Genomic DNA, 14213 nt, shown 5'->3' with positions numbered 1-14213 from the left:
TTAATTTTGCTTTTGACTTTATAGAAAGATTCTGAAGTTCTCTGAAATTATGCTAATTATTGTCAGCTCTGCTTACAAATGAGTGTTCTGTAACAGAAATGACTATATTCAAATACTATGTTTTATACATTAAACATATGGATGATTTAAGTGTTTTTACTATGAAGATAATAAATGACAGTAGCTTATCATTAGAACTCCATCATGTGCTTTGAATAATGGTTTTTTTTGTGTGTGTGTGAGGAAGATCAGCCCTGACCTAACATCTGCCAATCCTCCTCTTTTTACCGAGGAAGACTGGCTCTGGGCTAACATCCATGCCCATCTTCCTCCACTTTCTATGGGATGCCGCCACAGCATGGCTTGCCAAGCGGTGCGTCGCTGCGCACCTGGGATCCGAACCGGCGAACCCCGGGCCGCTGCAGTGGAGCGCGCGCACTTAACCGCTTGCGCCACCGGGCTGGCCCCGAATAATGGTTTTCTAAGGCCTTCTCTCTAGATTGTCTAGATTCATTGGACCGTCTCTAGTCACAACTTGGAGGGCTAGCCATAGACATTATCAAAGATTATTCATTTTGTGCTCAATGTACAAAAGGTCTCTCACCCATTTTTACATCCAGGAAGCTGGTTGAGTGTCTCCTGGTTAGAGGAGCTCATAAACAGTCAACATTTAGTGTTTTAAGTAGTATTAGGAATCTATCTTTTCTTGAATGAAAGTAAAGTCTTTCCAAGGTTATCTTCAGCTTAATGTGAACAGATCTCAATTATCTTTTCAAACATAAAAACCAGTCTCTCCCTTTCAGGCCCAATGACAAAGTAACTCCACCAACAATTAGATAAAAAATTCATACATGAAGGTTCATAATATTCTCAAGATTCACAAAATAGAATTATCTAGGGTAGGATAGAATGCTAGAAATTTTTTCTAATTTTTGAAAATGAATATAAAATGTATAAATAATATGGCATAAGGAATAGGGGCAAGTTCTTTCTGAGCATTATTATTTGCTGAGGAAAGGAAGCATGATTTCTTTGCATAATATTTGCAAACACATGTACCACTGAGTGTCACTTTGTCAGTCTGAGACAATAGTGAAAGGCCATGGCTGGGATGACAGGAGGGTGGCAACTCCCTTCCTCGAAGGCAGCTCCCTGGAAAATGCCTTAGGCTAAGGTTTCTCCAGAGGCTACCCTTGGGCATGTAAGAGCTTCTTACCTATTCTCTATCAGGAAGGACATGCATTTTCTACTTCTCCCAAAAATTCTTATTAACAAGCAGGACAGACCCTAGTCAGAATTATACAAAAGAGAAAGAATCCATCACTATCCAGCTATTTTCCTCATCTACTGAGTCCCTCCTACCTCAGGAACTCAGCCTCATAAGCTTTTTTCTTTCTTTTTTATTTTTGAGGAAGACCAGCCCTGAGCTAACATCTATTGCCAATCCTCCTCCTTTTTTCCCCCAAAGCCCCAGTAGATAGTTGTATGTCATAGTTGTACATCCTTCTAGTTGCTGTATGTGGGACGTGGCCTCAGCATGGCCGGAGAAGTGGTGCGTCGGTGCGCGCCTGGGATCCGAACCCGGGCCGCCAGTAGCAGAGCGCGAGCAGTTAACCGCTAAGCCACTGGGCCGGCCCCATAAGCTTTTTTCTTTCTCTCTTCCTCCTCTTTAGTCAAAACATGTCCAAGGCCACCTGTCTCTTTGTAGAGCATATGATATACTAATTTATCGTCAGAATCGTTTGAATAAAATGCATCTCTGAGTTCAATGCCAGAACAACCTTGTGAGAGGAGATTTCTTTGAATGGGGCTTTCCGCTGGGCTGCTCAACACACACTTGTCACTCAGACTGAGTGGGTATCAACTGCTTGGACGTTTTTGAACACCTTTTAATTATAGCCCTCCTACCTACCTCAGTTCTTCTTAGTTCTCTAGATCTGGAAAACCCCTGCTACAGCCTTCCCTGTAGGAAAGGCTACAAAAGACTAGAGCTCAGGAGGAAAAATGTTTCTAAGAAGAGTTGGCCAGACCTTGTGGAATACAAGGCTAGCAGAGAGGAGAGAACTCTTTAGCAACCCACTGAAGGAGAATTTGGCTATCAGAGTTAGGGAAATAAAAAATCTGTAAAATATTAACATTTTCAAGGTAAGAGAGAGCTTAGAGAGAGCCCCCAGTCCAATATCTTCACTTTGTAGAGTAGCAAACAGGGATCCTATGAAGGTAAGAACACTGCCCTTGGTTTCTCAGAAGCAGTTGCCAGCACCCAGGTCTCCACCCTAGCTGCCCAAAGCCTGTAATTGTATGCAGGAATTTGGCACATTATTTTCCAAAGGAATTTACTTTCCTATTTCAAAAAGGAAAATCAGGCTTATAAATGCTTTCCATATCGACATCTTTTAATTTCTACAATTATGGCCTGGAACGTATTGTCCAGTATTCAGTCAGGCTATTATGGGACTGATCCATTCAGGCTTGGGTTTTCTTTTGACTCCGTAAAAGTTACATTGGCTTTTAAAACATCTACTTAACTTTCATGACAGCTAGGAGAAGTCAGCTTGAAAGTGCATAGGCGCATGCAATGAATGTTTCTCGTGATGCAGCCATTTTTTAGAAATATACTTATTCTATTTGGCTAGTAAAAGGAAAAAAAAATCTAGGCAGGAAGGTGCCTTACTGTCTGTGCTTCTAAGTTGCAGCCCGAGGGTAGCAGTAGTGTATACCCCAACCTGTTTTACTGGTTTACTGTGCATGTTTACTTTCTGTGGTGGAAAAAATATCTCTGCATTCATCGTTCTAAATCTTGCCTGTGAGTGCCTTGAAATCTTGCTAAAACTCCAAAGAGGACTAACCCGTTTGTGACTCTTCCTTCCCAGCTTATAGAACTTTAACAGCAGTTTCAATTAAGAGAAGTGCAAGGAGCTCTTGTTCCAGGAGGAAGGATTTCGCTTGCTCTTAGTGATAGGTTGGAACACTTGAAGGCCTGAGATATTTTGATGTTGAAATTTAGATATTGAGGTAACAGGGCGTTTTGGAGTTGAAACTTCCCGAATCTCTGCTGGAGAGGTCTTTTAATCTGAGGACAAAATCAAGCACACTTGGAGGAGGTAAAATTGCAGAGAATGTCAAGGCATGAAATCCCAGGTGAGTCTGACCTCAATGGGTTAGGCGAAGGTACACGTGAAGATGGCTTGGGGACTTTTCCCAGGTACGAGGCAGAGAGTCCCTGAAGCAGGCAAATGAGATTAGGAAATGAACTCTGAAATAATATATAAGAAATAGTTACTGAAATCAAAATAGATGAGTTGAGGAGCTCTTGTTTTCTTGTCTTTCTCAATGGAAATAAGATCTTTACCTTATTAGAAATAAATAGCGAGCAATGTACATGAGTGGAACATGAGATAAAGGCAGTTAACAATATGGTGTTCAGTTAAAACCTGTTGTTGGGGGTAAAGCCAATTCTCTAACACTTTAAAATTTAGAGTTTGTTCTCAGACTTTTAAATGGTCTGAAAGGCACAGTTTTTCCCACTTGATTTAAGTGAATTTTATGGCAATGAAATTGTTTTAAGGGAAAAATTTTAAGTTTCTATTAAAGTCACTATAAAATCTTCTTGAAGAAAAGGTGATACATACCTGCAGAATGACTTGATTGTTTAAACATTATTATTAATAATGTAATTAAAATTTTTTCCATGTACTTAAAAGGTTGGATCTGTCTTTGAATCTGCTTTCTTTTTCAAGAAATGAGACAAAGGTTGCAGTAATAATCTGATGATTATACATGTATAAATACCATATAATTATTACACTATATGCCTGTTCTCTAGATTTTGGAAAGAGTTTAAACAAATTTAGTTAATTGACTAGGACAGTAAGCCTACCTTCTTTGTATCAGTTTTTTTTGGGGGGCGGGGAGGATTATTAACAAAGCATGTACTTGACTTATAGGAAAATATTACACTTGATACATAAGTGAAGGAAAAATGAGCGACTGACAAGATTGCAAAGAAAATGTTATTAGGGTGAAAACACAAAAAAGCATTGAGCTTCGGTTGATCCCTTGAGCTTCTAATCTCTCTTCAGGAAAAGTATGTGTAAATAGTTTTATTTTACAGGGCTATTTTGTTGCTCTGTTGGTAGATATGTTTAAGCACCTCCACAGTTGAACACGTTGGAAGGCACATTCATAAGTGCCTTTATAATTTATCTTCAAATGCAATCCGCCTGTCCTCTTCAAACCCCTGATCAGTGTAATGCAAGTTGTGTATTGTGTACTAAAAAAATTGAATGTGACTTGGAGGATAGGTATGAAATCCTGTTTACTAAAAGAGCCCAAAAAAGAAATGTCTTGAAAAGTTAACTACTGAATTTAACGCAATTCATAGAAACATGCAAAAGGTGCACATGTATACCTGTTAAACAACACAATTAACTGCTGTGTGACTTCAGACCTTGGTGAATGATTCATTTCGAGAACTGATTAAATTCTTGAAACCATTCCATCTCTGTGACTCTTTTGTTTTCTCAAAAGTGAGTTCCTTTGAAAACAGGGCAGGAGAAGCAGAGAGGGTTGGTGGGTCAGTGTGCTTTATTTTCCTCTTTGTTTATGGACCTTTAATGCAATCATGGACGAGTCCTATCTTCCTTTAAACTATTAATAAAACTTTAAAAATTCTTCATCCCTTCCACATTTGTTGATGGTAGGTTTCAGAGATGGAAAAATATACTTTGCCACAAAAGGGGGAAGTTACTTCCACTCTTGCCAATTTTTGGTATTGTTATAACCACAGACATGTATCTAAAAATTTATAGAGAAGTCTAGAAATTTATAGAGAGTTTCACAGAGGAGATATGATATAAACTGATTCTGGCAGGTTTGGTAAATTAGAATAAGTGGCCAGAAGGAAGAAAGTCTTTTCTGGCAAAATAAACAGCAGAAACAAGGCTTAGAAATTGTATCTATCCATATATTTGCTTGCTATGTTTTCCTCTCTTATTGAAAACAAAAAGGATTTGCCAAGAATTCCTATTTTGAAATAGGCTTCAAATAAGTAAACATAATAAAAAATAAGGTTAAAATAATGTAACAGTTAAAATTTGTATACAAAATGTGCCAGAACATTCTGAACAACTACCAAGCAAGACACAAATTTGCTTTCAAGCTTCCTACAGTCAAAAGAAAATAAGAAATTGGTTTTAAGATTTATGGTGTTCAAATGATATAAAAATGTGGAAGTTATTTAAGACATGCATAGATTTCTTGATTAGACATGGTGATAGAAACCAAAATAATTTCTATAGATGACAGAAGAGAAGCCTAACTAGAAAAGAGGGTTTTTATTAGGCAACACTGAGACATAAAGTTAAAAGAAGTATAGAGATAAAGAAAATAGTATTATTTAACTCATCTCAGAATCTTAACATGGATGATTTTGTTTTGAGCTCCCTAAGCTGCTATATCATCCTATCAGACATTTGCCGGAAAAAAATTTATAAGGAAAAAATTTAAAACATATTATATAAATCTGAAAATAAAAAGAAAAGAAAAAACAAAAGAATAATTAAGAAATATAGACTTTATAACATCTAAGTATTTATATGATTTAAATATTCACACTGTTGAAATTTCAGAATATAAAAATAGGTCATTTTAAAAATTAGGCTGCTATATATATATTTTATAAGCATATGGTATTACTCATGTGTCTCTCCTGGAGTTCTTACTGAATTTTATATAAGTGTTGTGTGTTCATTTTGGTTAATGAAAGGTTCAGTACAGTCACTGTGACAGATATGGGGTGGTAGGGGCTAGGTGGGGCAGGGATAGAGAGTAAGAATAAAGAACAGCACATCAATATTGATAATTTTCATGTTGCATTATAAACCTATTTTAAAGACTTTAACCTATAAACTTCAGGTGCCGTGAGGTAATGATGTTGCCTTAAGTTTTTATTTTCCATACGGGTAAATAGGAATTTGGGGAAAAAAATGAAGAAAATTTAATAAGAAAATAGTAATGATTTTATTCTTGGAGTCGAAGTTCTCATCAGTTTTAGGTTCATATTTTATATTCTTTTCAGTTTACCTCTATGGATTTATTTTAAGCATCATCTTTTTTTTCTAGATTAGAAAACTTATAATATTGGTTGTATTTCTAGGAATTAGTAATTACTAAATTATATTTATCAAAATACTCTTATGTGACTTAACATAATACACAATAACATTGGTATTTAGTTAACAGAAAGTCTTCATGTTAAATTTTCATGTATGTAAGTTCATTAGCTAGTAAATAATTTATCTTCATAATCACCTAAATATAAAAGGGGAAAAACTGGTATTTGTTGGGTACCAGATTAAGGCAGAAATTTACTAAGCGTATGTGAATCTCACAGCAATCTTGGCCTTCTCTCTTCCTCCAATAAACACACCAAGCTGATCTCCTACTAAGACCTCTGCATACTAGTAGTTTCTGCTGAACTTCCTATGGTTTGTTCCCTCTCGTCATTCAGTTATTGAATCAAATATTTCAGTGATACCTTCTCTAGCCTCTCAAACTGAAGCAGCCAGTCTCTGTTTTAATGCCTGATTTTAATTATTTTAATATCTCACCAAAATCTCACAATATTTGTTTATTGCTTATTTCCCTGTAATAAAATGTTTTCTCCCTGAGATGAAAGACCATGGCTGACTTGTTTATTGCTGTATTTCTAGTTCCTAAAACCATAACTAACACATACTATATTTTTAACAAGTTTAATATGCTCAGAAAAAACAAACATAAAATGCATAGTATTATTCCTGTGTGCCTAGGCAATTTACATTTATTCTAACATGAAAATTAGTTGAGCATAAAGTAGCAGTCACTTAACATGGTAAATACAAAACAAAATAAAACAAGAAGGCTTAACTAAAAAAAATTGGCAAATAAAGTTTTAAAATTGAAAGAGACCTTTATCCAGAAGAATAATAGTTGACATAGAGTCTCTATCCTAGGATATTGGGAGCAGTGCATTGTCATTCAAAATTAGAAAATTTTTTCATCTTCATTTCCTCTTGTTCTGTGTTGCAGTGACTTTGTTTGGGGTTACCTAGATGAGCTCTCAGAGAGTCTGAGGGTAAATGATGATGATGATAATGGGGGTCGTGTTGATAGAGGAAAACATTTATTAAGTGTATCCCAGGTGCCGGAAACTGTTCAAGTGTTCAACATACATTATTTTATTTAATCTTCACAACCATCCAATGAGGACTAGATGCTCAATAAATACAAATACAGATAATTATGACTATATCTTCTTTATAGAAAGAAACCTGCCCTTCTGCTCTATTTCTAATTCACCCTCATCATTGTCGATCATCTAATAGTGATGGAGAGCTGAGTTCATGTGATGATGGTGGGATTTGACAAAAAGAAATAAATTTGAGAGATACTTGAGGTTAAATTGGTGTTTGCTTGTACTGAGTGTGAAAGGAGGAAGAGGTTGTGAAAACTAGGTTTCTGGCTTCAGTGACAGAAAGAATAGTATTGTTAACTGATTTAGGGAATGTAGGATGGGGAACAGTTTAGGGAAGAGAAATAAATGAGAATGCTTTAAACAAGAGTGATTTTAAATTATAAGTGTTACAAGTCAAGCATCACTTATCGGTGGGAATACATTCTGAGAATGTATCGATCGGTGACTTCATCATTGTGCAAACATCGGAATGTACTTACGAACCTAGATGGTACAGCCTACTACTCACCTAGGCTATATGGTACTAATCTTACAGGCCCATCGTCATAAATGCAGTCCGTTATTAACCAAAACGTTATGCAGTGCATGACAGTATATTGATGAAAACGTCCAGGACTTAGATTGTAAAAATAAGACTAGACCTTGGGAGAGAGAACTAGGATGGAATTAAAGAGCTGGAAATTACTAAAACTTAAGCCCTAGATAACATTAGGGATAGGTGAGATTATACAAAGATAGATGTTAAAGTAAGAGGGAAGAAGACTGATGATAGAGTCTAGAGAACACTACCATCTAACGTCTAAGCAGAAATGAAAGAAACTGAGATGGGGTCATGGGAGAGAGAGAAGATAAAGATGACAGAATTTTCAGGAAAATGGGTGAAGGGTGAAAACTATCAAATGACAGAATAGTTAAGTAGCTAGTATTTGGTGATTCAAGCCTGGAATTAAGGTAGACACGAGGCAAAAACAACTTGAGAATTATCAGGAATGAGGTGACAGAAGAATACAAAATTATAAAGTCAAACTGTAAGGAGCTTAAAATAGTAGAAGTTCAATAATTGTGCCCTGGGAAATGACCACAGTTAGGGAGGGGGAGAAAGAAGAGTGAACAAAGGAGGTAGTCACATCACAACGGTTCTATGATGTAAATACAATTTTCAGTTTTCACGAATGAGGAAACATCATCAGTGAGGGAGAGAATGAAGGAGCTAAAACAGAAAGAGTGTGTCTGATAAGATGAGGACTTGGATCACTAGAGTAACTTTAAAGGGCAGGAGGGTAGCTTTCTTTCTATAATGAAAACTAAGATAGTGAGTGTAATAACAGATTCCTTGGGTTACAGAGAAGAGTGGGTGATGGAGCTCCTGCCAAATGGCCTGCATCTTTGCAGTAAAGAATGAGTTCACCCAGCCAAGAGTTAGGGTGGAGCTGGGTGTGGGGTGTTGAGTCCATGAAAGATAAATAAAAGGATTGGCCAGAAGCAGCCTCAGTAAAGTAAGACAGGAAATAGTGTCAGTGAATGTGGGAAAGCAATGGGAAAAAAATGCAGGCTGATTGTTAAGTCAGTTTTCATAGAGACATGAATGAGTTTGTGTGTGTGTGTGTGTTATTGGCTTGTCTGTGGATTTAGCTTGAGATTGTTACTCTTGGAATACTTAGGCTTCATCATTTAGCACCACCCAATAAGCCTACTCCAGCTAGTTATCTTCAGATTGCATACCACTGGACTATAGCAGAACTAGAAGAGAGAGAGTACATTTCATTACAAATCCATCCAGCTTTTGAAAAACAGTGGAACACCCAGGCTTCACTGCCAATAAGCTTTTATAGTGGTATCTTCTCATCTATGTAACATTAGAAAAGCACCCATATATACCACTGGTCATATAGCATGAATGTGACAGACATATGAGACTTGGGATGAGGGGGACACACTTCCATTTGACTCTGTTTGAAGAAAGCAAAATAAGGTTGGGGTTATGTTTATCCACTGAAAGATTTCAAGACTCTTGGATAATTAGTGATTCACATCAGGTTTTGTATGATGTTATTATTATCATCATTAACAATAATGAAAAGAACAAGTAATATATTTGGGCATCAGTAAATACCAGTAAGGGGCAAAGCAAGGATTTAAATCTAGGAGATGTCCAACTCTATTGCTTCTTAACTGCTACATTTCCCAGGAGTACCATTTTAAAAGAGCTACTTTTTTTTTTTTTAATAGACTGTCCCAGGAGAGTATTTCAGATATTTACCATTTATATCCATATGCAAAAATTAGTGACCGTTAATTTTTATTACTGAAAAGAGTGATATTTTATCCACAGTCCATTCTATGGCTGACATATGTGCTTTTCTGTAGATAGTGTATTTTACAAAAACTCGCATAACTTCACGTAAACACCCTGTTTTCTGTTTGGGTACATCGTGATTCCTCTTGTCCTACCTATCCTCGCATCCTTATGATATTTCCATCATACCTACATTCCTGGCACTTTTATTGAAGGTGATAAAGCTCTGAAGAAGTAGTTTGAAGTAAATGGGTTCTACTAAATTCAAGAATGTTTTGACCATTAACCTTCAGTTTGAAGTTTTAGGTGACCACAAACTAGTATAAAGGAATATAGATTTACCTCTACAAAATACACCTTAAAGAGGTTTTTAAACAATTGATGCTTTGCTGATGCAGAGGATATTTCCTCTTCAGTGTTTTTCACTTAACAAATTACATGTAAGAGCCATAAACTCCTTTATATTATCCATAAACATAATAAAAAATGTTACACCACATAACTTGGACTTAGTCAATAATTCTAGGCTTAGCCTTAGGGTTTGAAGAGAAAATTATTCCTGTTACACATTTTAATTATGCTATAAAGTTTGGGAAATAGCTATTGATCTTCAGCATCTGGCATTGGAAAGTTGTTTCTTTCTTGTTCTGTAGTTAGTAAAAGTATGCCATACAGACTAAAAATGAAGAATTTCAGAGGAATCAAAGTAGTGTATGTATAGGAAAGAACATTTTTTGGTTGCATTTGAGTAACCAATGATCATCTCCTCTAAACAACTTTCTGTTGGAAACTAGGAACATACATTTGAGTTAAGTATATTACCTGGTCTTAAGAAAAAGCTAGCTATTCTCTCATGATACTTTTGATTATCTCTAATACTTTAATACAAAAATAGAAGGGCCTAACCAGGAATTTTTTTTTAAACTTTCATGTTTAAGATTCTCCAAAGCTTATGTAGAGTGATGAACATTGTGATTATCATTTTAGAAGTAACTATTTCACAAATTTTCATCCTCGAATCAGCAAAATGGGTAAAAACTTCCATTCTGTTAAAATAAAACAAATATCTAACATCTGTGATGATGATGATGAAGAGAATAGGTACTATATGCTGAACTTTTATTAGAGGGTGGGTATTGCTATCAACACTTTCCCTGGGCCAGCCCGGTGGCGTAGTGGTTAAATTTGCCTGCTCCATTTCGGTGGTCCAGGTTTCACAGGTTCAGATCCTGGGCATGGACCTGCACACTGCTCATCAAGCCATGCTGTGTTGGCGTTCCATACACAAAGTAGAGGAAGATTGGCACAGATGCTAGCTCACGGCCAATCTTCCTCAAGCAAAAAGATGAAGACTGGCGACAAATGTTAGCTCAGGGCCAACCTTCCTCAGCAAAGAAATCCAAAACACTTTACCTATATGGCGGGATTTAATCCCCACATTTACCATGTGAGAGAATAGGTCCCAGTTTCCCCATTTGACAGAAGGCTTGGTGAGGTAAAGGAACTCTCAGGATTATACAGGAACTAAGTGGTAGAGCTGGGATTCAATCCCAGGTCTGTCTGACTCATGTAATGATGGCTTTCTTGACTAGACACAGGCTCCTTCAGTTGCCATTTTCAGCAAGTTGGAAATTATTTCAAGTTTAGAACATTTAACTGAAGTAGATTTATCTTTAAATTTAAACATACCAAATTTAGTATTATGCATTTGTTCATTCAACAAATATTTATTAACATAGGATTATGTACCAGACATAGTGTTAGGAGCTACTGAAGCTCACTAAATTCAGTGAGTCATGGACCACAGCAACTCATATTCTGCTCGGGTGACATTACACAGTAATGTAAAAAAGAAAAAAAAAATGCTTATATATATGAATATATTGTTTATGGAGCTTCAGAATTCTCTGATAAACATTCTACAATTACTCCCTCTTGAGTTTCAGAGTCTAATTAAAGGTATGGTCATTTAACTTTGATACTATAATGCCTTGTTTGGTCAGTTTGGGGACCTCATTATCTTTATAACTCCAGCCATTAAAGATGCTATTTTGAGAACATCAGCAAAGAGTCTGTATTGACTTTTCTGGCCACAGTGTACCCCCTACCTCCTCACAGTGGGAACTAATAAGTAGTAATCTTCGCCTATTTCTTCCCTATCCATTTCTTTCTAACCCACAATGTAATTAAACTCATTGGTTAAAAAGTCTGTTAAGCATTCTATGTGTGTAGAATAGTGGCTCTGGATGCAGTGGTCTGCATTAATCAATTTAATATAAAAAACAAAACAGAATATAAATTTTGAAATATAATATACAAGTCTATATTTATTTATAAAGAAAAGTATAATTTTCTCCAACTATGCTTTAATTTTGAGGCTCCTGTCTAGCTTCCACTGAAACTTTTGTACATATCAGGGATACAATCTGATAAAGATAGATTATAGGCAGTCAATTTTTAGACATGTCAGGTATAAGCAAAATATTCAAACTCGAATTTATTTTTTGTTTTAATCTTACACACTGAAGAGAGAAGCTAGTGATAGGTTTATTTATTATTTTTTAATTTATTTTTTGTATATGTGTGGAAGATAGCCCTGAGCTAACATCCATGCCAATCCTCCTCTTTTTTGCTGAGGAAGACTGGCCCTGGGCTAACATCCGTGCCCATCTTCTTCCACTTTATATGGGACGCCGCCACAGCATGGCTTGATAAGCGGTGCGTGGGGTCTCACCCAAGATCCGAACCCGGGCGGACAGCAGCGGAGCCCGTGCGCTTAACTGCTACGCCACGGGCCGGCCCCCTAGTGATAGGTTTAGATTGTCTCTCACCCGCATTCTAACTTCCTCCAAGGATATATATTGAGAATTATATGAAATAAGGTGCTTTAGCCAGTTTAGTGCCTCTGAACAAACATTAGTCATGGGATTTAGGCATTTTATAAAAGTTCACGTTTTTAAAAAGAGGTATGGGAAGGCTACTATATGCAAGGGACTGATCCTGGGAATTTTATTTAAGTCCCCTCATTGCTTTCTCACAATATCTAAAGCTATTAACAGCTTTTAAGTTACCATCAGTGTGCAAGTTATTTTGCCTGGAGGCGAATGAATGGAAAGAGGGAAGTTTAAGCAGAGAGGAGATATTTGATTCCTCCCTGAAGAATGAAGGGCTCTCTGGTTAAGTAAATGGAAAGGTTACTTCAGGGATAAGAAACCAGTTGTACTAAGGCATGCTGGCATGACTCGTGTGTTTGGAGAATTTCAAACATTTGTTCATTGTATATGCCCAAAAAACATTAGTTACTGGAGTGCTGACTTTGTTTTTCTTGGCTGGCACAAAACGTGTTTCCAGCCCACTGATTACAGTGGAGTGTTTTAAAGCTTAAATTTTAAGCTTAAAATTTAAAGCTTTAAAAGCTTTAAATTTAAAGCTTTAAATTTTAAACAGAGTGGATGGTAGTATGCTGTTTTTACTTCATCTCAGTGCATGTGTGCCTATGCAGTCAAGGCTCTGTGCCCATTTACCAGATTGCACCGGTGCACGTGTCCAAGATGTTAACCACGGTTTAGGTGAGCTGCTTTTGTGGAAAGTGTTAGATTTTCTTCACAAATTTACTCTTACATGAGAACAGAATGTCAATGCCTCTCGACTCCAGTCTCCCCTACTGATACTTCATGTGCCAAGTTAAAATACTTGCATAGTGGACAAGAAGGCAGCATGGGGATTTCCCAGCCCTCTTTCCTGCCAAATTGACAGGTTGCATTGCAGCAGGTGCACAGCAAAGTGATTAAGAATGTACAGGTTGACAAAACATGTGTGATATGACTGCAGGCGTTTTATGTGAATGACATGTCATGGCAAGTATTGGCCTCAGGAGATTATACCTAGGGTTCTAGGGCGTGAGGACAATCTATATGCATATAAAAGCATCATTGAGAAGGTGAATGCTCAAGGAAAAATAACTTTGCCTGAGAGTCTACATAAATGAAGTACATTGCAATGCAAGGTATACTTTTTGCTACTTAAATATTTTACAAATGTCCTATTTATATGAGTAGATGCGATAAGCATCTGTCTTGAGTGTTGAGATTTTCTGACTGCTGAACAACTCATTTCAGCTGCTAGGGGATGGAGAGCCTGGTTTGTTAAAATTCATGATTGGGGGCCGGCCCCGTGGCTTAGCAGTTGAGTGCGCGCGCTCTGCTACTGGCGGCCCGGGGTTCGGATCCCGGGCACGCACTGACGCACCGCTTCTCTGGCCGTGCTGAGGCCGCATCCCACATACAGCAACTAGAAGGATGTGCAACTATGACATACAACTATCTACTGGGGCTTTGGGGAAAGGGAAAAAGGAGGAGGATTGGCAATAGATGTTAGCTCAGGTCCGGTCTTCCTCAGCAAAAAGAGGAGGATTGGCATGGATGTTAGCTCAGGGCTGATCTTCCTCACAAAAAAATAAATAAAATTAAAAAAAAAAAATTCATGATTGGGAAAAAATCCACCGTTATCCAGTTCATTTTAAGAACACATTTAGCCCTTGGTCTCAACCTCTCCACTTCTAGGATGCCTGACTTATTTTACATGTAACAAAATAAACTTCGTATGCCTATCATTGCCTTGCTCACTAATTTTCAGAATTAATCAAAAAGCAAGAGTGAAAAAGTAGGTTTTAGATGATGA

The 14213-nt window shown here is 37.0% G+C and overlaps 1 protein-coding gene across 10 annotated transcripts in view; it reads left to right on the top strand.

Annotated features, from left to right (window-relative positions):
- NAALADL2 (N-acetylated alpha-linked acidic dipeptidase like 2) overlaps window positions 1-14213 on the top strand; it is a 1131941-nt gene that overhangs the window by 212099 nt on the left and 905629 nt on the right. The window contains exon 1 of one of the 10 annotated variants that reach the window (XM_087439998.1): window positions 1589-3141. The exons of the other annotated variants lie outside the window; for them this stretch is intronic. Coding sequence (XP_087296124.1) covers window positions 3120-3141 — 22 coding nt within the window. The 5' untranslated portion in view covers window positions 1589-3119. Of the gene's footprint in view, window positions 1-1588; window positions 3142-14213 lie in introns of those variants that run through there. 10 annotated transcript variants of the gene reach the window in all.

Source organism: Ceratotherium simum, chromosome 15 (genome assembly GCF_057802395.1).
Source record: "Ceratotherium simum simum isolate JZ-2026a chromosome 15, ASM5780239v1, whole genome shotgun sequence".
NCBI classification, from domain to species: Eukaryota; Metazoa; Chordata; class Mammalia; order Perissodactyla; family Rhinocerotidae; genus Ceratotherium; species Ceratotherium simum.
Note: the sequence above shows the minus strand (reverse complement) of the source record. Positions and strands in the feature narration are given on the sequence as shown.